Source organism: Cherax quadricarinatus, chromosome 46 (assembly GCF_038502225.1).
Source record: "Cherax quadricarinatus isolate ZL_2023a chromosome 46, ASM3850222v1, whole genome shotgun sequence".
In the NCBI taxonomy this organism is placed as follows: Eukaryota; Metazoa; Arthropoda; class Malacostraca; order Decapoda; family Parastacidae; genus Cherax; species Cherax quadricarinatus.
The window spans coordinates 9,695,621-9,723,120 of NC_091337.1; the positions used below are offsets into that span (position 1 = coordinate 9,695,621).

The 27,500-nt window shown below is 47.5% G+C and overlaps 1 protein-coding gene across 2 annotated transcripts in view; it reads left to right on the forward strand.

Moving 5' to 3' along the window:
• Positions 1 to 27,500, forward strand: part of Prosap (SH3 and multiple ankyrin repeat domains prosap) — a 638,020-nt gene that overhangs the window by 190,370 nt on the left and 420,150 nt on the right. For both annotated transcript variants that reach the window (XM_070094487.1, XM_070094489.1), the window contains exon 2: positions 15,958 to 16,016. In XM_070094487.1, the coding sequence (XP_069950588.1) occupies positions 15,958 to 16,016 (59 nt within the window). The remainder of the gene's footprint in view (positions 1 to 15,957; positions 16,017 to 27,500) is intronic.

Consider the following 27,500-nt stretch of genomic DNA (forward strand, 5'->3'; position numbering starts at 1 on the left):
TCCTGATAATCTTCTCCATGATTTTGCATACTATACATGTCAGTGACACTGGTCTGTAGTTTAATGCTTCATGTCTGTCTCCTTTTTTAAAGATTGGGACTACATTTGCTGTCTTCCATGCCTCAGGCAATCTCCCTGTTTCGATAGATGTATTGAATATTGTTGTTAGGGGTACACATAGCACCTCTGCTCCCTCTCTCAATACCCATGGGGAGATGTTATCTGGCCCCATTGCCTTTGAGGTATCTAGCTCACTCAGAAGCCTCTTCACTTCTTCCTCGGTGGTGTGCACTGTGTCCAGCACTTGGTGGTGTGCCCCACCTCTCCGTCTTTCTGGAGTCCCTTCTGTCTCCTCTGTGAACACTTCTTTGAATCTCTTGTTGAGTTCTTCACATACTTCACGGTCATTTCTTGTTGACTCTCCTCCTTCCTTCCTTAGCCTGATTACCTGGTCCTTGACTGTTGTTTTCCTCCTGATGTGGCTGTACAACAGTTTTGGGTCAGATTTGGCTTTCGCTGCTATGTCATTTTCATATTGTCTTTGGGCCTCCCTTCTTATCTGTGCATATTCGTTTCTGGCTCTACGACTGGTCTCCTTATTCTCCTGGGTCCTTTGCCTTCTATATTTCTTCCATTCCCTAGCACACTTGGTTTTTGCCTCCCTGCACCTTTGGGTAAACCATGGGCTCATCCTGGCTTTTTCATTATTCCTGTTACCCTTGGGTACAAACCTGTCCTCAGCCTCCTTGCATTTTGTTGCTACATATTCCATCATCTCATTAACTGGCTTCCCTGCCAGTTCTCTGTCCCACTGAACCCCATTCAGGTAGTTCCTCATTCCTGTGTAGTCCCCTTTCTTGTAGTTTGGCTTCATTCGTCCTGGCCTTCCTGCTTCTCCCTCCACTTGTAGCTCTACTGTGTATTCGAAGCTTAAAACCACATGGCCACTGGCCCCAAAGGGTCTTTCGTATGTGATGTCCTCGATATCTGCACTACTCAAGGTGAATACTAAGTCCAGCCTTGCTGGTTCATCCTCTCCTCTCTGTCTTGTAGTGTCCCTTACGTGTTGGCACATGAAGTTTTCCAGTACCACCTCCATCATCTTAGCCCTCCATGTATCTTGGCCCCCATGTGGGTCCAAGTTCTCCCAATCGATCTCCTTGTGGTTAAAGTCACCCATGATCAGGAGCTTTGCCCTGCATGCATGAGCTCTTCTGGCCACTCTAGCCAGTGTATCAACCATCGCTCTATTGCTCTCGTCGTACTCTTGCCTTGGCCTCCTGCTGTTCTGTGGTGGGTTATACATCACTGCTATTACCACCTTGGGACCTCCAGAGTGAAGTGTGTGTGTATGTGTGTGTGTGTGTGTGTATGTGTGTGTGTGTGTATGTGTATGTGTATGTGTATGTGTGTGTGTGTGTGTGTGTGTGTGTGTGTGTGTGTGTATGTGTGTGTGTGTGTGTGTGTGTGTGTGGGTGTGTGTGTGTGTGTGTGTGTGTGTGTGTACTCACCTAGTTGAGGTTGCGGGGGTCGAGTCCGAGCTCCTGGCCCCGCCTCTTCACTGATCGCTACTAGGTCACTCTCCCTGAGCCGTGAGCTTTATCATACCTCTGCTTAAAGCTATGTATGGATCCTGCCTCCACTACATCGCTTCCCAAACTATTCCACTTACTGACTACTCTGTGGCTGAAGAAATACTTCCTAACATCCCTGTGATTCATCTGTGTCTTCAGCTTCCAACTGTGTCCCCTTGTTACTGTGTCCAATCTCTGGAACATCCTGTCTTTGTCCACCTTGTCAATTCCTCTCAGTATTTTGTATGTCGTTATCATGTCCCCCCTATCTCTCCTGTCCTCCAGTGTCGTCATGTTGATTTCCCTTAACCTCTCCTCGTAGGACATACCTCTTAGCTCTGGGACTAGTCTTGTTGCAAACCTTTGCACTTTCTCTAGTTTCTTCACGTGCTTGGCTAGGTGTGGGTTCCAAACTGGTGCCGCATACTCCAATATGGGCCTAACGTACACGGTGTACAGGGTCCTGAATGATTCCTTATTAAGATGTCGGAATGCTGTTCTGAGGTTTGCTAGGCGCCCATATGCTGCAGCAGTTATTTGGTTGATGTGCGATTCAGGAGATGTGCCTGGTGTTATACTCACTGTGTGTGTGTGTATGTGTGTGTGTGTGAGTGTGTGTGTGTGTGTGTGTGTGTGTGTGTGTGTGTGTGTGTGTGTGTGTGTACTCACCTAATTGTGGTTGCAGGGGTCGAGACTCATCTCCTGGCCCCCCTCTACACTGAGTGCTACTAGATCCTCTCTCTCCCTGCTCCATGAGCTGTGTGTGTGTATGTGTGTACTCACCTATTTGTACTCACCTGTTTGTGGTTGCAGGGATCGAGTCTTAGCTCCTGGCCCCGCCTCTTCACCGGTTGCTACTGGGCCCTCTCTCTCCCCGCTCCATGAGCTTTATCAAACCTCGTCTTAAAACTGTGTATGGTTCCTGCCTCCACTACGTCATTTTCTAGGCTATTACACTGCCTGACAACTCTATGACTGAAGAAATACTTCCTAATATCTCTCTGACTCATTTGTGTCTTCAACTTCCAATTGTGGCCTCTTGTTTCTGTGTCCCCTCCCTGGAACATCCTGTCTTTGTCCACCTTGTCTATTCCACGCAGTATTTTATATGTCGTTATCATGTCTCCCCTGACCCTCCTGTCCTCCAGTGTCGTCAGGCCGATTTCCCTTAATCTTTCTTCATAGGACATTCCCCTTAGCTCTGGAACTAACCTTGTCGCAAACCTTTGTACTTTCTCTAGTTTCTTGACGTGCTTTATCAATTGCGGGTTCCAAACAGGTGCTGCATACTCCAGTATGGGCGTGACATACACGGTGTACAGTGTCTTGAACGATTCCTTACTAAGGTATCGGAATGCTGTTCTCAGGTTTGCCAGGCGCCCATATGCTGCAGCAGTTATCTGATTGATGTGTGCTTCCGGAGACATGCTCGGTGTTATACTCACCCAAAGATCTTTCTCCTTGAGTGAGGTTTGCAATCTTTGGCCACCTTGCCTATACTCTGTCTGTGGTCTTCTGTGCCCTTCCCCTATCTTCATGACTTTGCATTTGGCAGGATTAAATTCGAGAAGCCATTTGCTGGACCAGGTGTCCAGTCTGTCCAGGTCTCTTTGAAGTCCTGCCTGGTCCTCATCTGATTTAATTCTCCTCATTAACTTCACATCATCTGCAAACAGGGACACTTCTGAGTCTAACCCTTTTATCATGTCGTTCACATATACCAAAAATAGCACTGGTCCTAGGACCGACCCCTGTGGAACCCCGCTCGTCACAGGTGCCCACTGTGATACATCATTACGTACCATGACTCGTTGTTGCCTCCTTGTCAGGTATTCTCTGATCCATTGCAGTGCCCTTCCTGTTATATGCGCCTGATGCTCTAGCTTCTGCACTAATCTCTTGTGAGGAACTATGTCGAAGGCCTTCTTGCAGTCCAAGAAGATGCAATCAACCCACCCCTCTCTCTCGTGTCTTACTTCTGTTATTTTATCATAAAACTCCAGAAGGTTTGTGACACAGGATTTGCCTTCCATGAATCCGTGCTGGTTGGCATTTATACTCTTGTTCCGTTCCAGGTGCTCCACTACTCTCCTCCTGATAATCTTCTCCATAACTTTGCATACTATACACGTCAATGACACAGGTCTATAGTTTAGTGCCTCTTTTCTGTCTCTTTTTTTAAAAATGGGAACTACATGTGCCGTCTTCCATACCTCAGGTAGTTGCCCGGTTTCCAGGGACGTGTTGAAGATTGTGGTAAGTGGCACGGACAACATATCTGCTCCCTCTCTAAGGACCCACGGGGAGATGTCCGGTCCCATTGCCTTTGAGGTATCGATGTCCCTTAGCAGTTTCTTCACCTCCTCATCTGTATGTATGTCGTCCAACACTTGTTGGTGTATTCCTTGCTGGTGTCCCCATCTGGTCTGTCCCCCCAGAGTCCTTCCTGTCTCTACTGTAAATACTTCCTTAAATCTCGTGTTGAGCTCCTCACATACCTCTTGATCGTTTCTTGTGAGTTCTCTACCTTCTTTCCTCAGCCTTATCACCTGGTCCTTGACTGTTGTCTTCCTCCTAATGTGGCTATACAGCAGTTTCGGGTCAGATTTGACTTTCGATGCTATGTCGTTTTCATACTGTCGCTGGACCTCCCTCCTTATCTGTGCATACTCGTTTCTGGCTCTTCTACTAATCTTGTTTTCCTGGGTCCTATGCCTCCTGTACCTTTTCCATTCTCTGTTGCACTTAGTTTTTGTCTCCCTACACCTTCGGGTAAACCAAGGACTCGTTTTGGTCTTCCTATTATTTCTGTTTCCCTTGGGAACAAACCTTTCCTCTGCCTCCTTGCACTTTGTTGCCACATATTCCATCATCTCGTTTACTGATTTTCCTACCATTTCTCTGTCCCACTGAACCTCCTGCAGGAAGTTTCTCATACCTGTGTAGTTCCCCCTTTTATAGTTTGGCCTGTCCCCTTCAGTTCCTGTTACCTTCTCCACTTGTAACTCTACTATATAATCAAAACTCAGAACCACGTGATCGCTAGCTCCAAGGGGAAGTGTGTGTGCGTGTATGTGTGTGTGTGTGTGTGTGTGTGTGTGTGTGTGTGTGTGTGTGTGTGTGTGTGTGTGTGTGGTGTGTGTGTGGTGTGTATGTGTGTGTACTCACCTAGTTGAGGTTGCGGTGTGTGTGTGTGTGTGTGTGTGTGTGTGTGTGTGGTGTGTATGTGTGTGTGTGGTTGTGTGTGTGTGTGTGTGTGTGTGTGTGTGTGTGTGTGTGTGTTTGTAAAATAGGCGTAATGTAAATTGCAAACGCCTGCAGTTATAGCCGTGTATTGAGTCTCAGGATAAACAGCAAGTGGTGGAAGGGGTTTAACGAGGTTCACTTAAGTTGTTGCTGGATAATAGGACATTCTGGTGATTAACGTTTGGTTGGTGACTGCACTGGTTGTGATTGGGTAATGAGGTTTAAAGCCTATCGACCACATTAAGACTGCACGTCACTTGTTCACCACAAGTCAAGAGTACCTTAATACCTACGGTAGTGGTTAAAGCAAACTGTCAGAGTATATATACTGACAGTAGCAAGCAGTGTTGGTAGCAAGTTTACCAACACTGCTGGTAGTTTACCAACACTGCTAGTAGTTTACCAACACTGAAACAAACTTACCAACACTGCTGGTAGTTTACCAACACTGCTGGTAGTTTACCAACACTGAAACAAACTTACCAACACTGCTGGTAGTTTACCAACACTGCTGGTAGTTTACCAACACTGAAACAAACTTACCAACACTGCTGGTAGTTTACCAACACTGAAACAAACTTACCAACACTGCTGGTAGTTTACCAACACTGAAACAAACTTACCAACACTGCTGGTAGTTTACCAACACTGAAACAAACTTACCAACACTGCTGGTAGTTTACCAACACTAAAACAAACTTACCAACACTGCTGGTGAAGACAGTGTTAGCACTTGTGTGACAAGGATCTGATCTGGTGACCTCTCAGACCAGGGTCTGGCCAGACAGGCGGACCAGACCCCAGACTTCATATGGTCTTTGACTTCCCCAGTGGCTTGAAGGAAGGGGTTGGAAGGTCTTGGTGGAAGGGAGATAGGTTAGTTCTGGAATGGAAGGAGGTGGAGGGAGATTGTGGTGGAAGGTAGGTGGAGGAGTGTGTATGTGTACTCACCTATTTGTGGTTGCAAGGGTCGATTCATAGCTCCTGACCCCGCCTCTTCACTAATCGCTACTAGGTCCTCTCCCTGCTCCATAAGTTTTAACATACCTCTTAAAACCATGTATGGTTCCTGCCTCCACTACCTCACTTGCCAGACTATTCCACTTTCTGACAACTCTGTGACTGAAGAAATACTTACTAACATCTTTTTGACACATCTGAGTCTTCAGCTTCCAAGTGTGACCCCTTGTTTCTGTGTCCCATCTCTGGAACATCCTGTCTCTGTCCATGTGTGTGCACATGTACTCATGTACGTGTGCACGCTCCTCCTGGACAATTTTAATAAGCTTCGTGACTCTATCAACCTGGTTGTGCACAGTCACTGTACGTAGGTGGTTGTTGTACACAGTCACTGTACGTAGGTGGTTGTACACAATCACTGTACGTAGGTGGTTGTTGTACACAGTCACTGTACGTAGGTGGTTGTTGTACACCAGTCACTGTACGTAGGTGGTTGTTGTACACAGTCACTGTACGTAGGTGGTTGTTGTACACCAGTCACTGTACGTAGGTGGTTGTTGTACACCAGTCACTGTACGTAGGTGGTTGTTGTACACCAGTCACTGTACGTAGGTGGTTGTACACAGTCACTGTACGTAGGTGGTTCTTGTATACCAGTCACTGTACGTAGGTGGTTCTTGTATACCAGTCACTGTACGTAGGTGGTTGTTGTATACCAGTCACTGTACGTAGGTGGTTGTTGTACACAGTCACTGTACATAGGTGGTTCTTGTATACCAGTCACTGTACGTAGGTGGTTGTTGTACACAGTCACTGTACGTAGGTGGTTCTTGTATACCAGTCACTGTACGTAGGTGGCTGTTGTACACAGTCACTGTACATAGGTGGTTCTTGTATACCAGTCACTGTACGTAGGTGGTTGTTGTACACAGTCACTGTACGTAGGTGGTTGTTGTATACCAGTCACTGTACGTAGGTGGTTCTTGTATACCAGTCACTGTACGTAGGTTGTTGTACACAGTCACTGTACCTAGGTGACTGTTGTACACTAACCACTGTACCAGAAACAATGTTCTCCATTGCCTTCCCTTCCTAACGAGTGTTCAACAGAGAACAACCTGGGAACCCTGTGTACATGTGCATACGAATGTACACACAAGTGTATACACGTACATACTCGTTCTGTACTCATCCCGTGCTTGGAGAGATCGAGTCATGGCTCCTGATCCCATTTACTCCTATCTACTGATTTCTGGCTCCTACGGAGGTATGCAGCAGGAGCCTGTTCGTTAGGTATCCCTTGATTGGCTGTATCCCTTCTACCCCCTTCTTGCTCCTGTAGTGTGTGAAGCTCTGTAGCGTGTGAAGCTCTGTAGTGTGTGAAGCTCTGTAGTGTGTGAAGCTCTGTAGTGTGTGAAGCTCTGTAGTGTGTGAAACTCTGTAGTGTGTGAAACTCTGTAGTGTGTGAAGCTCTGTAGTGTGTGAAGCTCTGTAGTGTGTGAAGCTCTGTAGTCTGTAAAGCTCTGTAGTGTGTAGAGCTCTGTAGTGTGTAGAGCTCTGTAGTGTGTAGAGCTCTGTAGTGTGTAGAGCTCTGTAGTATGTAGAGCTCTGTAGTATGTAAAGCTCTGTAGTGCGTAGAGCTCTGTAGTGTGAAGCTCTGTAGCGTGTGAAGCTCTGTAGTGTGAAGCTCTGTAGTGTGAAGCTCTGTAGCCTTGGTACAGTGTCGAGTGATCTCCTGCAGTCCAAAAATGTGCAGTCAACCTAGCATTGCCGTCCCTGTTGGTGTTTTTATGTTCTGCTCCACTAGGTTGGTTAGGTTGGGTTGGGTTGAGTAGGTGAGGTTAGGTGATGTTAGGTTAGGTTACGTTACGTTAAGTTGCGTTGGGCTAGGTTAGGTTAGGTTACGTTAGGTTTAGTTAGAACAAGTGAGGTTAGGTTAAGTTAGGCTAGGTTAGGTTAGGTTAGGTGAAGTTAGGATAGGTTAGGTTAGGTTAGGTGAAGTTAGGATAGGTTAGGTTAGGTGAATTTAGGTTAGGTTAGATGAAGTTGGGTTAGGTTAGGTTAGGTTAGGTGAAATTGGGTGAAATTAGGTGAAATTTTCTAGTTTTTTTGAGTTGGGGAATTTGTAAGGTTGAGGTAGTGTGTGGGGGTAGTGTGTGGGGGTAGTGTGTGGGGGTAGTGTGTGGGGGTAGTGTGGGAGATGGTGGTGAAGAGATTGTGGAGAGAGGGGGGGATTGTGGGTGAGAAGCGCTCACAGCGTGTTGGGGGTGGAGTGTGGGAGGGGGTGTGGGGAGGAATATACATAGGGTGTAGATGAAGTGTGTGGGAGCACCAGAACACTTCCTGCCAGGGGTCAAGAACACCCTGTGCCTGCACTTCCCACTCTGTCTAAATAACGTCTGGGTTCCTTTGTGTGTGTGTCCAGAGCGCTCACCACACACACACACACACACACACACACACACACACACACACACACACACACACACACACACACACACACACACACACACTGTTAAGCCAGTAACCATATCGTTCACATAACTTTAACATTATTGGTTACAGAGGTTAAGCAACTAGAGAGGAGAGGTAAGACATGATTCACCTGGATGATAGCGGTAGTTGTAGATGTTGCAGTGTGGTGGTGATGCTTGCTGCAGCAGGTGGTGGTTGTTGTAGTGGGTCAGGTCAGCTACTCAGCTGACTTGGAACAGACTCACTGCTATTAGAGATAGTTCTTGTCACTGCTGGGATAGTTCTTGTCACTGCTATGATAGTTCTTGTCATGTCACTGCTGGGATAGTTCTTGTCACTGCTTGGATAGTTCTTGCCACTGCTGGGATAGTTCTTGCCACTGTTGGGATAGTTCTTGCCACTGCTGGGATAGTTCTTGCCACTGTTGGGATAGTTCTTGCCACTGCTGGGATAGTTCTTGTTACTGCTTGGGTAGTTCTTGTCACTATGATAGTTTTTGTCATGTCACTGCTATGATAGTTCTTGTCACTGCTTGGATAGTTCTTATCACTGAGAGGATAGTTCTTGTCACTGCTAGGATAGTTCATGTCACTGCTATGATAGTTCTTATCACTGCTATGATAGTCCTTGTCACTGTTGGGGCAGCACTGCGTAATAACTAGTTATCACTGCTTCAAAAGACCCACCACCATAGATAGAGTGACGGAGGTCAGAGGTCAGATAGGTCATGTGTTGACTGCGTCATCATTATCATCACCTGTTCTCCTGGGTATTCATCACTGGTGTTCTAACCGTCCTGTCTCTCTCTCTCTCTCTCTCTCTCTCTCTCTCTCTCTCTCTCTCTCTCTCTCTTAATCATCAACGTGTACGCAAAAAAATTTTTGAAATGTTTTTAATAACAGAATTGATGTTATGTTTAGTTGGAACATCAATTTCCATTATTTAAAACCAAGTTTATATTGATGGGGGTGTAATATTGGCCAGATTTTTTAATCTTATACATTTACACTAACCTCGAGGGGACAAGAGCTGTGTGTCAACTTGAGTTATCGTAATAGGGGGGGTGGGATGGTTTGCATTTATATACATGTATTAATTTCTGGCTTTCCTTAAATCTCTGATACATATCATTGGTCCGTAAGTTTGTGTGTGTACTCACCTCTATGTTGTTACCGGGGTCGATTCACAGCTCCTCTGTGTGTGTGTGTGTGTGTGTGTACTCACCTAGTTGTGGTTGCGGGGGTCGATTCACAGCTCCTGTGTGTGTATGTGTGTGTGTGGTGTGTGTGTGTGTGTGTGTGTGTGTGTGTGTGTGTGTGTGTGTGTGTGGTGTGTGGTGTGTGTGTGTGATGTGTGTGTGTGTGTGTGTGTGTGTGTGTGTGTGTGTGTGTGTGTGTGTGTGTGTGTGTGTGTGTGTACTCACCTAGTTGTGGTTGCGGGGGTCGATTCACAGCTCCTGTGTGTCTGTGTGTGGTGTGTGTGTGTGTGTGTGGTGCGTGTGTGGTGTGTGTGTGTGGTGTGTGTGTGGTGTGTGTGTGTGGTGTGTGTGTGTGTGTGTGTATGGTGTGTGTGTGTGGTTGTGTGTGGTGTGTGGTGTGTGTACTCACCTAGTTGTACTCACCTAGTTGAGGTTGCGGGGGTCGAGTCCGAGCTCCTGGCCCCGCCTCTTCACTGATCGCTACTAGGTCACTCTCCCTGAGCCGTGAGCTTTATCATACCTCTGCTTAAAGCTATGTATGGATCCTGCCTCCACTACATCGCTTCCCAAACTATTCCACTTACTGACTACTCTGTGGCTGAAGAAATACTTCCTAACATCCCTGTGATTCATCTGTGTCTTCAGCTTCCAACTGTGTCCCCTTGTTACTGTGTCCAATCTCTGGAACATCCTGTCTTTGTCCACCTTGTCAATTCCTCTCAGTATTTTGTATGTCGTTATCATGTCCCCCCTATCTCTCCTGTCCTCCAGTGTCGTCAGGTTGATTTCCCTTAACCTCTCCTCGTAGGACATACCTCTTAGCTCTGGGACTAGTCTTGTTGCAAACCTTTGCACTTTCTCTAGTTTCTTCACGTGCTTGGCTAGGTGTGGGTTCCAAACTGGTGCCGCATACTCCAATATGGGCCTAATATACACGGTGTACAAGGTCCTGAATGATTCCTTATTAAGATGTCGGAATGCTGTTCTGAGGTTTGCTAGGCGCCCATATGCTGCAGCAGTTATTTGGTTGATGTGCGCTTCAGGAGATGTGCCTGGTGTGTGTGTGTGTGTGTATGTGTGTGTGTGTGTGTGGTGGGTGTGTTGTGTGTGTGTGTGTGTGTGTGTGTGTGTGTGTGTGTGTGTGTGTGTGTGTGTGGTGTGTGTGTGTAGTGTGTATGGTGTGTGTGTGTGTGTGGGGTGTGTGTGTGTGTGGTGTGTGTGGGTGTGTGGTGTGTGTGTGTGGTGTGTGTGTGTGTGTGTGTGTGTGTGTGTGTGTGGTGTGTGTGTGTGTGTGTGTGTGTGTGTGTGTGTGTGTGTGTGTGTGTGTGTGTGTGTGTGGTGTGTACTCACCTAGTTGTACTCACCTAGTTGAGGTTGCATGGGTCGAGTCCAAGCTCCTGGCCCCGCCTCTTCACTGGTCGCTACTAGGTCACTCTCCCTGAACCATGAGCTTTATCGTACCTCTGCTTAAAGCTATGTATGGATCCTGCCTCCACTACATCGCTTCCCAAACTATTCCACTTCCTGACTACTCTGTGGCTAAAGAAATACTTCCTAACATCCCTTTGATTCATCTGTGTCTTCAGCTTCCAACTGTGTCCCCGTGTTGCTGTGTCCAGTCTCTGGAACATCCTGTATTTGTCCACCTTGTCAATTCCTCTCAGTATTTTGTAAGTCGTTATCATGTCCCCCTATCTCTCCTGTCCTCCAGTGTCGTCAGGTTGATTTCCCTTAACCTTTCCTCATAGGACATACCTCTTAACTCTGGGACCAGTCTTGTTGCAAACCTTTGCACTTTCTCTAGTTTCTTTACATGCTTGGCTAGGTGTGGATTCCAAACTGGTGCCGCATACTCCAATATGGGCCTAACGTACACGGTGTACAGGGTCCTGAACGATTCCTTATTAAGATGTCGGAATGCTGTTCTGAGGTTTGCCAGGCGCCCATATGCTGCAGCAGTTATTTGGTTGATGTGCGCTTCAGGAGATGTGCCTGGTGTTATACTCACCCCAAGATCTTTTTTCTTGAGTGATGTTTGTAGTTTCTGGCCCCCTAGACTGTACTCCGTCTGCGGTCTTCTTTGCCCTTCCCCAATCCTCATGACTTTGCACTTGGTGGGATTGAACTCCAGGAGCCAGTTGCTGGACCAGGTCTGCAGCCTATCCAGATCCCTTTGTAGTTCTGCCTGGTCTTCGATAGACTGAACTCTTCTCATCAACTTCGCGTCATCTGCAAACAGGGACACCTCGGAGTTTATTCCTTCCGTCATGTCGTTCACAAATACCAGAAACAGCACTGGTCCTAGGACTGACCCCTGTGGGACCCCGCTGGTCACAGGTGCCCACTCTGACACCTCGCCACGTACCATGACTCGCTGCTGTCTTCCTGACAAGTATTCCCTGATCCATTGCAGTGCCTTCCCTGTTATCCCTGCTTGGTCCTCCAGTTTTTGCACTAATCTCTTGTGTGGTACTGTGTCAAACGCCTTCTTGCAGTCCAAGAAAATGCAATCCACCCACCACTCTCTCTCTTGTCTTACTGCTGTCACCATGTCATAGAACTCCAGTAGGTTTGTGACACAGGATTTCCCGTCTCTGAAACCATGTCTGCTGTTGATGAGATCATTCCTTTCTAGGTGTTCCACCATTCTTCTCCTGACAATCTTTTCCATGATTTTGCATGCTATACATGTCAGTGACACTGGTCTGTAGTTTAATGCTTCATGTCTGTCTCCTTTTTTAAAGATTGGGACCACATTTGCTGTCTTCAATGCCTCAGGCAATCTCCCTGTTTCGATAGATGTATTGAATATTGTTGTTAGGGGTACACATAGCGCCTCTGCTCCCTCTCTCAGGACCCATGGAGAGATGTTATCTGGCCCCATTGCCTTTGAGGTATCTAGCTCACTCAGAAGCCTCTTCACTTCTTCCTCGGTTGTGTGTACTGTGTCCAGCACATGGTGGTGTACCCCACCTCTCCGTCTTTCTGGAGCCCCTTCTGTCTCCTCTGTGTGTGTGTGTGTGTGTGTGTGTGTGTGTGTGTGTGTGGTGTGGTGTGTGTGTGTGTGTGTGTGTGTGTGTGTGGTGTGTGTGTGGTGTGTGTGGTGTGTGGTGTGTGGTGTGTGTGTGTGTGTGGTGTGTGTGGTGTGTGTGTGTGTGTGTGTGTGTGTGTGGTGTGTGTGTGTGTGTGTGTTTGTGTGGTGTGTGTGTGTGTGTGTGTGTGGTGTGTGTGGTGTGGTGTGTGTGTGTGTGGTGTGTGTCGTGTGGTGTGTGTGTGTGTGTGTGTGTGTGTGTGTGGTGTGTGTGTGTGCGGTGTGTGGTGTGTATGGTGTGTGTGTGGTGTGTGGTGTGTATGGTGTGTGTGTGGTGTGTGTGGTGTGTGTGTGGAGTGTGTGTGTGGAGTGTGTGGAGTGTGTGTGGTGTGTGTGTGTGTGTGTGGTGTGTGTGTGTGTGTGTGTGTGTGTGTGTGTGTGTTGTGTGTGTGTGTGTGTGTGTGTGTGTGTGTGTGTGGTGTGGTGTGTGTGGTGTGTGTGGTGTGGGGTGTGTGTGTGTGTGTGTGTGTGTGGTGTGTGTGGTGTGGTGTGTGTGTGTGTGTGGTGTGTGTGGTGTGGTGTGTGTGTGTGTGTATGGTGTGTGTGGTGTGTGTGTGTGTGTGTGTGGTGGTGTGTGTGTGTGTGTGTGGTGTGTGTGGTGTGTGGTGTGTGTGTGTGTGTGTGTGGTGTGTGTGTGTGTGTGTGTGGTGTGTGTGGTGTGTGTGTGTGTGTGTGTGTGGTGTGTGTGTGTGTGTGTGTGTGGTGTGTGTGTGTGGTGTGGTGTGTGTGTGTGTGTGTGGTGTGTGTGGTGTGGTGTGTGTGTGTGTATGTGTGTGTGTGTGTGTGTGTGTGTGTGTGTGTGTGTGTGTGTGGTGTGTGTGGTGTGTGTGGTGTGTCGTGTGTGTGGTGTGTGTGTGGTGTGTGTGGTGTGTGTGTGTGTGTGTGTGTGTGTGTGTGTGTGTGTGTGTGGTGTGTGTGTGTGTGGTGTGTGTGGTGTGTGTTGTGTGGTTGGTGTGTGTGTGGTGTGTGTGGTGTGTGGTGTGTGTGTGTGTGGTGTGTGTGTGTTTGTGGTGTGTGTGGTGTGTGTGTGTGTGTGTGCGGTGTGTGTGTGTGTGTGGTGTGTGTGGTGTGTGGTGTGTGTGTGTGTGTGTGTGTGTGGGTGGGGTGTGGTGTGTGGTGTGTGTGGTGTGTGTTGTGTGTGTGTTTTGTGTGTGTGTGTGGTGTGTGCGTGGTGTGTGTGTGTGTGTGTGTGTGGTGTGTGTGGTGTGTGTGTGGTGTGTGTGTGGTGTGTGTGGTGTGTGTGGTGTGTGTGTGGTGTGTGTGTGTGTGGTGTGTGTGTGGTGTGTGTGTGTGTGTGTGTGTGTGGTGTGTGGTGTGTGTGTGGTGTGTGTGTGGTGTGTGTGGTGTGTGTGGTGTGTGTGTGTGTGTGTGGTGTGTGTGTGTGTGTGTGTTTTGTAACATCTCAGTAACTTTCACTTTAAGATACTCTTTTAGTTCTGTTATTTCCTCGTCTGGTCTTGCCTTGGGCCACCAACAATTCTTATCACCTCAGTAATGGACCGTTCCAGTAAATTGTGGACCGCTCCAGCCAGAGGTGGACCAGAGCACAAGAATACTGGGTCAGGGTCAGGTACATTTTTTGCATAAATACAAAGGGTCATTACAGCTGTTGGTCTTGTGTATGTGCTTACCTTGTTGTGATTGCAGAGGTCGAGACTCCGCTCCTGGCCCTGACTCTCAGCCTCAAAAAAAAATTGGTCGGCATATACTGGCTCTTAGCCTCCAGTGCCTTATCATACCTAGTCTTGAAAATGTGTGCTGGAGTTTGCCTCCACTACCACCTCCTCCGGTTCATTCCACTTCTTTGCCGTCCCGAAAGTGAAGAAGTATTTCCTAACATTTCCGTACCTCATCTGTGTTCTCTTATTTGCTGGAAAGTTGAAAATCCATCTGCCCACTTTTTTTAGTCATTCCTTTTTTATATATTTTGTGCGCTATTACACCAAGATCACACTTGTCCTTGTCTGTATATACTACATCCACGTCCTGTTTGTCCACCAGTGCATCCAAGACCATGTCATAGTGGTCCAGTAGTTGTGAGAGACAGGAGCGACTATGCAAGACCATGTTATAGTGGTCCAGTAGTTGTGAGAGACAATAGCGACCATCCAAGACCATGTCATAGTGGTCCAGTAGTTGTGAGAGACAGGAGCGACCATCCAAGACCAGTTGTGAGAGGCAGGAGCGACCATCCAAGACCATGTCATAGTGGTCCAGTAGTTGTGAGAGGCAGGAGCGACCATCCAAGACCAGTTGTGAGAGGCAGGAGCGACCATCCAAGACCATGTCATAGTGGTCCAGTAGTTGTGAGAGGCAGGAGCGACCATCCAAGACCAGTTGTGAGAGGCAGGAGCGACCATCCAAGACCATGTAATAGTGGTCCAGTAGTTATGAGAGGCAGGAGCGACCTGTTGTGAACCCAGGCTGCTCTGGGTTCACAACAGGTTATCCATGTGATTTTTCTCTCATATAAAAGCATTTGCCTCATTCTTCCATTTTAATTGTCCTGAATTAACATAAGTAAGCAAGAGCATTCTTGGACGCTGCTTCGAGAAATGTTCAAGACTAGCAGAGTGCGGCAGTCTGTGTCATAATATCTATAATGTTTTTATATCAGCATGATACAATGTTTGTAAAGTCCATTTTTTACTTATAACATTTCTTGTCTGTGTACGAGTACATACAGCAGTAGCCCGGAGCCTAAACTTGCTGTATAAGCGGGGCCCTCCTGTACAGCAGTAGCCCGGAGCCTAAACTTGCTGTATAAGCGGGGCCCTCCTGTACAGCAGTAGCCCGGAGCCTAAACTTGCTGTATAAGCGGGGCCCTCCTGTACAGCAGTAGCCCGGAGCCTAAACTTGCTGTATAAGCGGGGCCCTCCTGTACAGCAGTAGACCGGAGCCTAAACTTGCTGTGTAAGCGGGGCCCTCCTGTACAGCAGTAGCCCGGAGCCTAAACTTGCTGTTTAAGCGGGGCCCTCCTGTACAGTAACTTCATTATGGTTCTCAGTGTTTACTGGCCAAACATCAAGGTCATCACTCGTGATGTTAAGTAACTCAGCAAATGTGATGATGTTAACTTGACTGCCTCAGCTTGTGTTGATGATGAAACCTGAGTGACGGCTGAGTCTACGAGGCGCCTCTCTCTCTCTCTCTCTCTCTCTCTCTCTCTCTCTCTCTCTCATAACCATAAAATATTTTTATTCTTTTTTTTACTGTTATAGGAATCTGCATGTGTTTATAATATACTTTTGCAACATTGACTACTAATATTACTACTTCTACTACTACAATTACTACTTACTACTACTACTACTTGCTGCTACTTCCACAACTACTACTACTACTCTACTATTGGTAGTACTACTACTACTGTTACCAATACAATAATTCTAACATAGAGTGTATTTTCACAGTACCGACGAGCCTCGTGTCCACTGGCATTCGAGGATGTGTCTCCACGCAGGATACTGAGGTAAGACTAGCCTGTTGATGTATGGTGGTGTTGTGTGGATGCATGGTGGTGCTGTGTTGACGCATGGTGGTGTTGTGTGGATGCATGGTGGTGCTGTGTTGACGCATGGTGGTGTTGTGTGGATGCATGGTGGTGCTGTGTTGACGCATGGTGGTGTTGTGTGGATGCATGGTGGTGCTGTGTTGACGCATGGTGGTGTTGTGTGGATGCATGGTGGTGCTGTGTTGACGCATGGTGGTGTTGTGTGGATGCATGGTGGTGCTGTGTTGACGCATGGTGGTGTTGTGTGGATGCATGGTGGTGTTGTGTTGACGCATGGTGGTGGTGTGTGGATGCATGGTGGTGCTGTGTTGACGCATGGTGGTGCTGTGTTTATTCAGGCACATGTACTCATAAGTACAATCATCATACACACTGTAAACTACCCAGGATAAACCCCAGAAAAGGACAGACGAAGGAACTTATTCCCATGGGTGAAGAGTGTCAAGTGTACCGTAGTTCCCCCGTTAACACGGTACACTCCACCGTTTTCTCTCATGTTCTCCCGGCCGCCGCCGCCGCCATGTTCACTTTGAAATTGATTTTGAAAAGTGTCTCATTCTCGCCACGAAAGTGAGTGAATGACTGTTAGTAAGGTATTCACATTCAATACATACGTCTAGATGTTTGTAGATGTCGGTAAACTATGTGTAAATAAATATAAGATAACTCGATACATTAAAATAATCATAACAGTAATAATAATCCTCATTTATACAAATACATGAATAATAAACTTAAGATAAGACAATAAACTTAAGATAATATAATAAACTAAAGATAACACAATGAACTTAAGATAATACAATAAACTTAAGATGCAATAAACTTAAGATAATATAATAAACTTAAGATAATATAATAAACTTAAGATAATATAATAAACTAAAGATAACACAATGAACTTAAGATAATACAATAAACTTAAGATGCAATAAACTTAATATAATATAATAAACTTAAGATAATACAATAAACTTAAGATAATACAATAAACTTAAGATGCAATAAACTTAATATAATATAATAAACTTAAGATAATACAATAAACTTAAGATACAATAAACTTAAGATAATATAATAAACTTAAGATAATACAATAAACGTAAGATAAAATAAACTTAAGATAACATAAAGTCCAACACTTAGTTATTTCCACTAATTTAATACTATGGAAGTTATTAAGATGATGATATTTAAATACACTGAGAGGCGTGTATGTGTCAGTGTATGTGCCAGTGTGTATACACTGTGTATGTGTCAGTGTGTATACACTGTGTATGTGTCAGTGTATGTGTCAGTGTATGTGTCAGTGTGTATACACTGTGTATGTGTCAGTGTGTATACACTGTGTATGTGTCAGTGTATGTGTCAGTGTATGTGTCAGTGTATGTGCCAGTGTGTATACACTGTGTATGTGTCAGTGTGTATACACTGTGTATGTGTCAGTGTGTATACACTGTGTATGTGTCAGTGTATGTGTCAGTGTATGTGTCAGTGTGTATACACTGTGTATGTGTCAGTGTGTATACACTGTGTATGTGTCAGTGTATGTGTCAGTGTATATACACTGTGTATGTGTCAGTGTATATACACTGTGTATGTGTCAGTGTGTATACACTGTGTATGTGTCAGTGTATATACACTGTGTATGTGTCAGTGTGTATACACTGTGTATGTGTCAGTGTATATACACTGTGTATGTGTCAGTGTGTATACACTGTGTATGTGTCAGTGTATATACACTGTGTATGTGTCAGTGTATATACACTGTGTATGTGTCAGTGTGTATACACTGTGTATGTGTCAGTGTATATACACTGTGTATGTGTCAGTGTATATACACTGTGTATGTGTCAGTGTGTATACACTGTATGTCAGTGTATATACACTGTGTATGTGTCAGTGTATATACACTGTGTATGTGTCAGTGTATATACACTGTGTATGTGTCAGTGTATATACACTGTGTATGTGTCAGTGTATATACACTGTGTATGTGTCAGTGTGTATACACTGTGTATGTGTCAGTGTATATACACTGTGTATGTGTCAGTGTATATACACTGTGTATGTGTCAGTGTATATACACTGTGTATGTGTCAGTGTATATACACTGTGTATGTGTCAGTGTATATACACTGTGTATGTGTCAGTGTATATACACTGTGTATGTGTCAGTGTATGTGTCAGTGTATATACACTGTGTATATGTCAGTGTATATACACTGTGTATGTGTCAGTGTATATACACTGTGTATGTCTCAGTGTATATACACTGTGTATGTCTCAGTGTATATACACTGTGTATGTCTCAGTGTATATACACTGTGTATGTCTCAGTGTATATACACTGTGTATGTCTCAGTGTATATACACTGTGTATGTCTCAGTGTATATACACTGTGTATGTCTCAGTGTATATACACTGTGTATGTCTCAGTGTATATACACTGTGTATGTCTCAGTGTATATACACTGTGTATGTGTCAGTGTGTATACACTGTGTATGTGTCAGTGTGTATACACTGTGTATGTGTCAGTGTATATACACTGTGTATGTGTCAGTGTATATACACTGTGTATGTCTCAGTGTATATACACTGTGTATGTCTCAGTGTATATACACTGTGTATGTCTCAGTGTATATACACTGTGTATGTCTCAGTGTATATACACTGTGTATGTCTCAGTGTATATACACTGTGTATGTCTCAGTGTATATACACTGTGTATGTCTCAGTGTATATACACTGTGTATGTCTCAGTGTATATACACTGTGTATGTGTCAGTGTATATACACTGTGTATGTGTCAGTGTGTATACACTGTGTATGTGTCAGTGTGTATACACTGTGTATGTGTCAGTGTATATACACTGTGTATGTGTCAGTGTATATACACTGTGTATGTGTCAGTGTATATACACTGTGTATGTGTCAGTGTATATACACTGTGTATGTGTCAGTGTGTATACACTGTGTATGTGTCAGTGTGTATACACTGTGTATGTGTCAGTGTGTATACACTGTGTATGTGTCAGTGTATATACACTGTGTATGTGTCAGTGTATATACACTGTATGTCAGTGTATATACACTGTGTATGTGTCAGTGTATATACACTGTGTATGTGTCAGTGTATATACACTGTGTATGTGTCATTGTATATACACTGTGTATGTGTCAGTGTGTATACACTGTATGTCAGTGTATATACACTGTGTATGTGTCAGTGTATATACACTGTGTATGTGTCAGTGTATATACACTGTGTATGTGTCAGTGTATATACACTGTGTATGTGTCAGTGTATATACACTGTGTATGTGTCAGTGTGTATACACTGTGTATGTGTCAGTGTGTATACACTGTGTATGTGTCAGTGTGTATACACTGTGTATGTGTCAGTGTATATACACTGTGTATGTGTCAGTGTATATACACTATGTCAGTGTATATACACTGTGTATGTGTCAGTGTATATACACTGTGTATGTGTCAGTGTATATACACTGTGTATGTGTCAGTGTGTATACACTGTGTATGTGTCAGTGTGTATACACTGTGTATGTGCCAGTGTATATACACTGTGTATGTGTCAGTGTGTACACACTGTGTGTCAGTGTATATACACTGTGTATGTGTCAGTGTATATACACTGTGTACGTGTCAGTGTATATACACTGTGTATGTGTCAGTGTATATACACTGTATGTGTCAGTGTGTATACACTGTGTATGTGTCAGTGTATATACACTGTGTATGTGTCAGTGTGTATACACTGTGTATGTGTCAGTGTATATACACTGTGTATGTGTCAGTGTATATACACTGTGTATGTGTCAGTGTATATACACTGTGTATGTGTCAGTGTATATACACTGTGTATGTGTCAGTGTGTATACACTGTGTATGTGTCAGTGTATATACACTGTGTATGTGTCAGTGTATATACACTGTGTATGTGTCAGTGTATATACACTGTGTATGTGTCAGTGTATATACACTGTGTATGTGTCAGTGTATATACACTGTGTATGTGTCAGTGTGTATACACTGTGTATGTGTCAGTGTATATACACTGTGTATGTGTCAGTGTGTATACACTGTGTATGTGTCAGTGTGTATACACTGTGTATGTGTCAGTGTATATACACTGTGTATGTGTCAGTGTATATACACTGTGTATGTGTCAGTGTATATACACTGTGTATGTGTCAGTGTGTATACACTGTGTATGTGTCAGTGTGTATACACTGTGTATGTGTCAGTGTGTATACACTGTGTATGTGTCAGTGTGTATACACTGTGTATGTGTCAGTGTGTATACACTGTGTATGTGTCAGTGTGTATACACTGTGTATGTGTCAGTGTGTATACACTGTGTATGTGTCAGTGTGTATACACTGTGTATGTGTCAGTGTGTATACACTGTATGTCAGTGTATATACACTGTATGTCAGTGTATATACACTGTATGTCAGTGTATATACACTGTGTATGTCAGTGTTTATACACTGTGTATGTCAGTGTATATACACTGTATGTCAGTGTATATACACTATGTCAGTGTATATACACTGTATGTATGTCAGTGTATATACACTGTATGTCAGTGTATATACACTGTGTATGTCAGTGTATATACACTATTCATGTCAGTGTATATACAATGTGTATGTCTGTCTGTCAGTGTATGTACACTGAGAGGTGTATATCTGTTAGTGTTTATACATAAGGCTGCTCTCCTCTTCCTCGGATCAAACCTGCCTTATCTCCCATTCCCTAGGCGCTGTGGGATTCATACCGGTCTAGCGCCATACAAAGCGCGCAGCTGACAGTTGACGCAGCTGACAGTTGACGCAGCTGACAGTTGACGCAGCTGACAGTTGATGCAGCTGACAGTTGACGCAGCTGACAGTTAACGCAGCTGACAACTGACGCAGCTGACAACTGACGCAGCTGACCATTCGCCAACAAACTGGATGATTTTAATAGAATTCCAGTATTGAACCGGAAGTGTGTCTTGTTGGTAGTGGGTGGGGTAGTGGGTGTGGTAGTGGGTGTGGTAATGGGTGTGGTAGTGGGTGGGGTAGTGGGTGGGGTAGTGGGTGGGGTAGTGGGTGGGGTAGTGGGTGGGGTAGTGGGTGTGGTAATGGGTGTGGTAGTGGGTGTGGTAATGGGTGTGGTAGTGGGTGGGGTAGTGGGTGGGGTAGTGGGTGTGGTAGTGGGTGTGGTAATGGATGGGGTAGTGGGTGTGGTAGTGGGTGTGGTAGTGGGTGTAGTAGTGGGTGTGGTAGTGGGTGGGGTAGTGGGTGGGGTAGTGGGTGTGGTAGTGGGTGTGGTAATGGGTGTGGTAGTGGGTGGGGTAGTGGGTGTGGTAGTGGGTGGGGTAGTGGGTGGGGTAGTGGGTGTGGTAGTGGGTGTGGTAATGGGTGGGGTTGTGGGTGTGGTTGTGGGTGGGGTTGTGGGTGGGGTAGTGGGTGTGGTAGTGGGTGTGGTAATGGGTGTGGTAGTGGGTGGGGTAGTGGGTGTGGTAGTGGGTGGGGTAGTGGGTGGGGTAGTGGGTGTGGTAGTGGGTGGGGTAGTGGGTGTGGTAGTGGGTGGGGTAGTGGGTGGAGTAGTGGGTGTGGTAGTGGGTGCGGTAGTGGGTGTGGTAGTCGTTGGTGGAGTAGTGGGTGTGGTAGTGGGTGTGGTAATGGGTGGGGTAGTGGGTGTGGTAGTGGGTGGGGTAGTGGGTGGGGTAGTGGGTGTGGTAGTGGGTGTGGTAATGGGTGGGGTAGTGGGTGTGGTAGTGGGTGGGGTAGTGGGTGGGGTAGTGGGTGTGGTAGTGGGTGTGGTAATGGGTGTGGTAGTGGGTGGGGTAGTGGGTGTGGTAGTGGGTGGGGTAGTGGGTGGGGTAGTGGGTGTGGTAGTGGGTGGGGTAGTTGGTGGGGTAGTGGGTGTGGTAGTGGGTGGGGTAGTGGGTGTGGTAGTGGGTGGGGTAGTGGGTGTGGTAGTGGGTGGGGTAGTGGGTGTGGTAGTGGGTGTGGTAGTGGGTGGGGTAGTGGGTGGGGTAGTGGGTGGGGTAGTGGGTGTGGTAGTGGGTGTGGTAATGGGTGGGGTAGTGGGTGTGGTAGTGGGTGGGGTAGTGGGTGGGGTAGTGGGTGTGGTAGTGGGTGTGGTAATGGGTGTGGTAGTGGGTGGGGTAGTGGGTGTGGTAGTGGGTGGGGTAGTGGGTGGGGTAGTGGGTGTGGTAGTGGGTGGGGTAGTGGGTGTGGTAGTGGGTGGGGTAGTGGGTGGAGTAGTGGGTGTGGTAGTGGGTGCGGTAGTGGGTGGGGTGGTAGTGGGTGGGGTAGTGGGTGTGGTAGTGGGTGGGGTAGTGGGTGTGGTAGTGGGTGCGGTAGTGGGTGGGGTAGTGGGTCTGGTAGTGGGTGTGGTAGTGGGTGGGGTAGTGGGTGTGGTAGTGGGTGGGGTAGTGGGTGTGGTAGTGGGTGGGGTAGTGGGTGTGGTAGTGGGTGTGGTAGTGGGTGGAGTAGTGGGTGTGGTAGTGGGTGGGGTAGTGGGTGTGGGTGTGGGTGGGGTTGTGGGTGGGGTAGTGGGTGTGGTAGTGGGTGTGGTAGTGGGTGGGGTAGTGGGTGTGGTAGTGGGTGGGGTACTGGGTGGGGTAGTGGGTGGGGTAGTGGGTGGGGTAGTGGGTGAGGTAGTGGGTGGGGTAGTAGGTGTGGTAGTGGGTGGGGTAGTGGGTGGGGTAGTGGGTGGGGTAGTGGGTGTGGTAGTGAATGTGGTGGTAGTGGGTGGGGTAGTGGGTGTGGTAGTAGTGGGTGTGGTAGTGGATGTGGTGGTAGTGGGTGGGGTAGTGGGTGTGATAGTGGATGTGGTAGTGGGTGGGGTAGTGGGTGTGGTAGTGGGTGGGGTAGTGGGTGTGGTAGTGGGTGGGGTAGTGGGTGTGGTAGTAGTGGATGTGGTGGTAGTGGGTGTGGTAGTGGATGTGGTGGTAGTGGGTGTGGTAGTGGATGTGGTGGAAGTGGGTGGGGTAGTGGGTGTGGTAGTAGTGGGTGTGGTAGTGGGTGTGGTAGTAGTGGGTGTGGTAGTGGATGTGGTGGTAGTGGGTGTGGTAGTGGGTGGGGTAGTGGGTGTGGTAGTGGGTGGGGTAGTGGGTGTAGTGGTAGTGGATGTGGTGGGTGTGGTAGGTGTCGTGGTAGTGGGTGGGGTAGTGGGTGTGGTGGTAGTGGGTGGGGTAGTGGTTGTGGTGGTAGAGGGTGGGGTAGTGGGTGTGGTGGTAGTGGGTGGGGTAGTGGGTGTGATGGTAGTGGGTGTGGTGGTAGTGGGTGGGGTAGTGGGTATGGTGGTAGTGGGTGTGAGTGGGTGTGGTAGTAGATGTGGTGGTAGTGGGTGTGGTGGTAGTGGGTGTGGTAGTGGATGTGGTGGTAGTGGGTGGGGTAGTGGGGGTGGTGGTAGTGGGTGGGGTAGTGGGTGTGGTGGTAGTGGGTGGGGTAGTAGGTGTGGTGGTAGTGGGTGTGGTAGTGGGAGTGGTAGTGGGTGTGGTAGTGGATGTGATAGAAGGAGTTGTAGTGGGTGTGGTAGTGGGTGTGGTAGTGGGTGTGGTAGTGGGTGTGGTAGTGGGTGTGGAAGTGGATGTAATAGTGGGTGTGGTAGTGGGTGTGGTAGTGGATGTAATAGTGGGTGTGGTAGTGGGTGTGGTAGTGGATGTAATAGTGGGTGTGGTAGTGGGTGTGGTAGTGGGTGGGGTAGTGGGTGTGGTAGTGGGTGTGGTAGTGGGTGGGGTAGTGGGTGTGGTAGTGGGTGTGGTAGTGGGTGGGGTAGTGGGTGTGGTTGTGGGTGTGGTAGTGGGTGGGGTAGTGGGTGTGGTGGTAGTGGGTGGGGTAGTGGGTGGGGTCGTGGGTGGGGTAGTGGGTGTGGTAGTGGGTGTGGTGGTGGGGTGTGGGTGGGGTAGTGGGTGAGGTAGTGGGTGAGGTAGTGGGTGTGGTAGTGTGTGGGGTAGTGGGTGTGGTAGTGGGTGGGGTAGTGGGTGGGGTAGTGGATGTGGTAGTGGGTGGGATAGTGGATGTGGTAGTGGGTGTGGTAGTGGGTGGGGTAGTGGGCGTGGTGGTAGTGGGTGGGGCAGTGAGTGTGATAGTGGGTGGGGTAGTGGATGTGGTAGTGGGTGGGGTAGTGGGTGGGGTAGTGGGTGTGGCAGTGGGTGGGGTAGTGGGTGTGGTAGTGGGTGGGATAGTGGGTGGGGTAGTTGGTGGGGTAGTGGGTGGGGTAGTTGGTGGGGTAGTGGGTATGGTAGTGGGTGAGTTAGTGGGTGTAGTAGTGGGTGGGGTAGCGGGTGTGGTGGTAGTGGGTGCGGCAGTGGGTGGGGTAGTGGGTGTGATAGGTGGGGTAGTGGACGTGGTAGTGGGTGGGGTAGTGGGTGTGGTGGTAGTGGGTGGGGCAGTGGGTGTGATAGTGGGTGGGGTAGTGGATGTGGTAGTGGGTGGGGTAGCGGGTGGGGTAGTGGGTGGGGTAGCGGGTGGGGCAGTGGGTGGGGTAGTGGGTGTGGTTGTGGGTGGGGTAGTGGGTGGGGTAGTGGATGTGGTAGTGGGTGGGGTAGCGGGTGGGGTAGTGTATGAGGTAGCGGGTGGGGTAGTGGGTGGGGTTGTGGGTGGGGTAGTGGGTGGGGTAGCGGGTGGGGTAGTGGGTGGGGTAGTGGGTGGGGTAGCGGGTGGGGCAGTGGGTGGGGTAGTGGGTTTGGTAGTGGGTGCGTTAGTGGGTGTGGTAGTGGGTGGGGTAGCGGGTGGGGTAGTGTATGAGGTAGCGGGTGTGGTAGAGGGTGGGGTTGGGGGTGGGGTAGTGGGTGGGGTAGCGGGTGGGGTAGTGGGTGGGGTAGTGGGTGGGGTAGCGGGTGGGGCAGTGGGTGGGGTAGTGGGTGTGGTAGTGGGTGGGGTAGTGGTTGGGGTCGTGGGTGGGGTAGCGGGTGGGGTAGTGTATGAGGTAGCGGGTGAGGTAGCGGGTGGGGTTGTGGGTGGGGTAGCGGGTGGGGTAGTGGGTGGGGCAGTGGGTGGGGTAGTGGGTGTGGTAGTGGGTGGGGTAGTGGGTGTGGTAGTGGGTGGGGTAGTGGGTGGGGTAGTGAATGTGGTAGTGGGTGGGGTAGCGGGTGGGGTAGTGTATGAGGTAGCGGGTGGGGTAGTGGGTGGGGTTGTGGGTGGAGTGTTCATGTTCTTGTTCGAAGAAGACTGAAAATGAACTTTTGTGAAGGAAACACACGATGTGTGAACGTAGTTGGTGTGTACGTGGCATAGTTCGTTTGTAAGTGGCGTAGTTCGTTTGTAAGTGGCGTAGTTCGTTTGTAAGTGGCGTAGTTCGTTTGTAAGTGGCGTAGTTCGTTTGTAAGTGGCATAGTTCGTTTGTAAGTGGCGTAGTTCGTTTGTAAGTGGCGTAGTTCGTTTGTAAGTGGCGTAGTTCGTTTGTAAGTGGCGTAGTTCGTTTGTACGTGGCGTAGTTCGTTTGTACGTGGCGTAGTTCGTTTGTACGTGACGTAGTTCGTTTGTACGAAATGTAGTTTGTGTGTACGTGATGGTGGGTGATACAAGACAGTGTTGTAGGTGGGTGGTACAATACAGTGTTGTAGGTGGGTGGTACAATACAGTGTTGTAGGCGGGTGGTACAATACAGTGTTGTAGGTGGGTGGTATAATACAGTGTTGTGGGTGGATGGTATAATACATTGTAGGTGGGTGGTACAATACAGTGTTGTAGGTGGGTGGTACAATACAGTGTTGTAGGTGGGTGGTATAATACAGTGTTGTAAGTGGATGGTATAATACATTGTAGGTGGGTGGTAGAATACAATGTTGTAGGTGGGTGGTACAATACAGTGTTGTAGGTGGGTGGTACAATACAGTGTTGTAGGTGGGTGGCACAGTACAGTGTTGTAGGTGGGTGGTACAATACAGTGTTATAGGTGGGCGGTACAATACAGTGTTGTAGGTGGGTGGTACAACACAGTGTTGTAGGTGGGTGGTACAATACAGTGTTGTAGGTGGGTGGTACTATACAGTGTTGTAGGTGGGTGGTACAATACAGTGTTCGAGGCGGGTGGTATAATAGTGTTGTAGCTGGGTTGTACAATGCAGTGTTGTAGGTGGGTGGTATAATACAGAGTTGTAGGTGGGTGGTACAATACAGTGTTCGAGATGGGTGGTACAGTGCAGTGTTCGAGATGGGTGGTACAATATAGTGTTGAAGGTGGGTGGTACAATACAGTGTTCGAGGTATGTGGTACAATACAGTGTTGTAGGTGGGTGGTACAATACAGTGTTGTAGGTGGGTGGTACTATACAGTGTTGTAGGTGGGTGGTACAATGCAGTGTTCGAGGTGGGTGGTACAATACAGTGTTGTAGGTGGGTGGTACAATAGTGTTGTAGGTGGGTGGTACAATACAGTGTTGTAGGTGGGTGGTACAATACAGTGTTGTAGGTGGGTGGTACAATACAGTGTTGTAGGTGGGTGGTACAATACAGTGTTGTAGGTGGGTGGTACAATACAGTGTTGTAGGTGGGTGGTACAATACAGTGTTGTAGGTGGGTGGTACAATACAGTGTTGTAGGTGATTGGTACAATACAGTGTTGTAGGTGGGTGGTACAATACAGTGTTGTAGGTGGGTGGTACAATACAGTGTTGTAGGTGGGTGGTACAATACAGTGTTGTAGGTGGGTGGTACAATACAGTGTTGTAGGTGGGTGGTACAATACAGTGTTGTAGGTGGGTGGTACAATACAGTGTTGTAGGTGGGTGGTACAATACAGTGTTGTAGGTGGGTGGTACAATACAGTGTTGTAGGTGGGTGGTACAATACAGTGTTGTAGGTGGGTGGTACAATACAGTGTTGTAGGTGGGTGGTACAATACAGTGTTGTAGGTGGGTGGTACAATACAGTGTTGTAGGTGGGTGATACAGTGTTGTAGGTGGGTGATACAAGACAGTGTTGTACAGTGTTGTAGGTGTGTGGTACAATACAGTGTTGTAGGTGGGTGGTACAATACAGTGTTGTAGGTGGGTGGTACAATACAGTGTTGTAGGTGGGTGGTACAATACAGTGTTGTAGGTGGGTGATACAATACAGTGTTGTAGGTGGGTGGTACAATACAGTGTTGTAGGTGGGTGGTACAATACAGTGTTGTAGGTGGGTGGTACAATACAGTGTTGTAGGTGGGTGGTACAATACAGTGTTGTAGGTGGGTGGTACAATACAGTGTTGTAGGTGGGTGGTACAATACAGTGTTGTAGGTGGGTGATACAAGACAGTGTTGTAGGTGGGTGGTACAATACAGTGTTGTAGGTGGGTGGTACAATACAGTGTTGTAGGTGGGTGGTACAATACAGTGTTGTAGGTGGGTGGTACAATACAGTGTTGTAGGTGGGTGGTACAATACAGTGTTGTAGGTGGGTGGTACAATACAGTGTTGTAGGTGGGTG